The following is a 1,977-nucleotide window of genomic DNA, read 5'->3' on the forward strand; positions in this document are numbered from 1 at the left end:
AGAAAATAATTATAAACGTATTAGACTACTTAGTTTATACGATATTATTTTTACGTTTAAATATATATTATATTGTTTAACGTTCTAATTATGCTGTGTTGCCGATTTCTACTCTAACTAACAGACACAGTAAAACACTGCAAATGACGATAGCGATTCGAAAAGTCCACCGTTCGCTTTCATCACAACAGACACTTCGCAAGCCATTAGTATGTCGCTGAGCACTTGGCGGACTTTTTAACGAATTTTCAAATTAGGCTGTTTCTTACATTTGGTCGACACGCTTACTTCCGCAGAGTGACAGCAGCTTACTTAGATTTGTCACTCTGCCGAATTTTATTCAATATCAAGCCGTCTAAACAGAAAACTTGAGAACGTTTATATTGATGCCCCAAATTATTGAACTGAACGAGACCATTGGCTGATGCGTCCTCAGAATGGAAGCCGTCTGTTTAACAGAGTATCTGTTTTACTCGGCTTCTACCTTGTTCAATCGATAAACAACACACAATTTCATCTTATTAAAAATAAGTTTATTTTATGTAACCTATTTTCACGATTCCGACGCACAACAAAACATCGGAACAATCTAACCTACAATGGCCAAATTAAGCATAACGATAGTATAAAAACATGTCTTATTATACCAGTTACTCTATAATGGCTTCCAAGGCCAATTAAAGCCAACTTTAATTAAAGTCAAGCATCGCTTGAGGCAACACTTTTTCCAGATGTTCGACTGAAACACTTTGGCCACTCTCCACGTCGGCTTGCTCGCGTGCTCTTGCGGCGAATTCCAAAACCATCTCAACCAGAAGTTCGTTAATCAGACTGTTTGCCTGAAAAGATTGGAAACCAAATGGAAGCTCTTGTTTTTGCTTCATAATACAACTTTACAGTAATACACTCCATTGCAGCAATGAGTGTACTGCTTGTCGAAGCCTTCATTGATGCTTTTGTATACCTGAGATGTAACGACCGTTTTCGTATCATCAAAATTGAGTTTAAGTAAGTCCTCAAGCGTTTTCGGTTTAAAGTTGCAGTGTTCCGGTCGCGAGCTCATCTAGGAGAGGATTCGAGATGCCAGTTAGTGCACAATTCTTCTAACAGTGAAAAAACCTCTGTTACTCTTTCAAATAATGACAGCTAAAAATAAAGTGTGACCATTTGACATTTGATTGAACCAATTGACGTGCATGCTCTTGGTTAATTTCAAGCCTTTTTCATCCGATCATAGATGATAAATTTTTTTTTTTATAGCTATTGAGAGGAATCTGTTCGTGTGAATGTTACTATTCCATATACAAAGTTAGTCTGTTTTTATCCGTAATACAATTCGCTCTAAATTAGTTATACGCCTGCAAGATGAAGATGAATTGACATCAATAGATTTACAAATATAAACGTTAATAAAATAAACTCACTGTTAACCGAGCAACAGGATCCTACTTATCGAACCCTCATGTGTTTTTACCTGATCAGCAACAGCTGAGAATTGTTCCATAGCCATGCTATCGGTTTGGGGTGCCGAAGCGCGCGCAAAGTGTGGGAAGGACAATCACTGATTTGTTTAAATACGTGGCGCGTTTTCTCATTTAATTTAGGTCGACATATCAGTTTGAGATAACAAGCTAATTTCATGATCTGTAATTTATGTACTGTTGACGTTTAAAACGATGTAGCAAAGCTACTGTTGAATACGACAATTATCCGACGAAGTTACTGCTTAATTTGTATAGTAACCAGTATGCTGTAAACATTATATATGGGTAAACCTGTTTTATATATCTGTTTATATATATATATATATACAGATCTCCTCTCTTCAGAGTTCCAGATCAAATATCGATGACGCAGTTTCCCGTGCTGACAGAATAACCATCCTTTTTTAAAATGCTTACATGCGAAAAAAATTTCAGTTACACATCTTGGCGTGGGTGTTCTATTAGGAAATAGGTACATAGAATAATTTATGCT

At 36.5% G+C, this 1,977-nt stretch overlaps 1 protein-coding gene across 2 annotated transcripts; it reads right to left on the minus strand.

Moving 5' to 3' along the window:
• Positions 1–511: 511 nt before the first annotated feature.
• LOC111270812 (centromere protein X) lies at positions 512–1,562 on the minus strand. 2 transcript variants are annotated; one of them, XM_022851231.2, is made up of 3 exons: positions 1,475–1,562; positions 965–1,063; positions 512–839 (listed from the first exon to the last, which is right to left on the minus strand). In XM_022851231.2, exons 1-3 carry the CDS (start codon positions 1,508–1,510, stop codon positions 690–692), a joined length of 285 nt encoding a protein of 94 aa, XP_022706966.1. In that variant the 5' UTR covers positions 1,511–1,562; the 3' UTR covers positions 512–689. The 2 variants fall into 2 exon arrangements, with proteins under 2 accessions (XP_022706966.1, XP_086828773.1); XM_086972647.1 differs by having other exon boundaries at positions 1,425–1,530.
• Positions 1,563–1,977: the final 415 nt, after the last annotated feature.

This window comes from Varroa jacobsoni, unplaced genomic scaffold (genome assembly GCF_002532875.2).
Source record: "Varroa jacobsoni isolate VJ856 unplaced genomic scaffold, vjacob_1.0 contig00125, whole genome shotgun sequence".
NCBI classification, from domain to species: domain Eukaryota; kingdom Metazoa; phylum Arthropoda; class Arachnida; order Mesostigmata; family Varroidae; genus Varroa; species Varroa jacobsoni.

Coding starts and splice junctions, on each gene's coding strand:
- LOC111270812 (XM_022851231.2), bottom strand. CDS start 1,510: ATGGCTATGGAACAATTCTCAGCTGTTGCTGATCAG. Junction 1,064..1,474: donor TCTCAGCTGTTGCTGATCAG/GTAAAAACACAT, acceptor ATCCTCTCCTAG/ATGAGCTCGCGACCGGAACA. Junction 840..964: donor AAACGGTCGTTACATCTCAG/GTATACAAAAGC, acceptor CAATCTTTTCAG/GCAAACAGTCTGATTAACGA.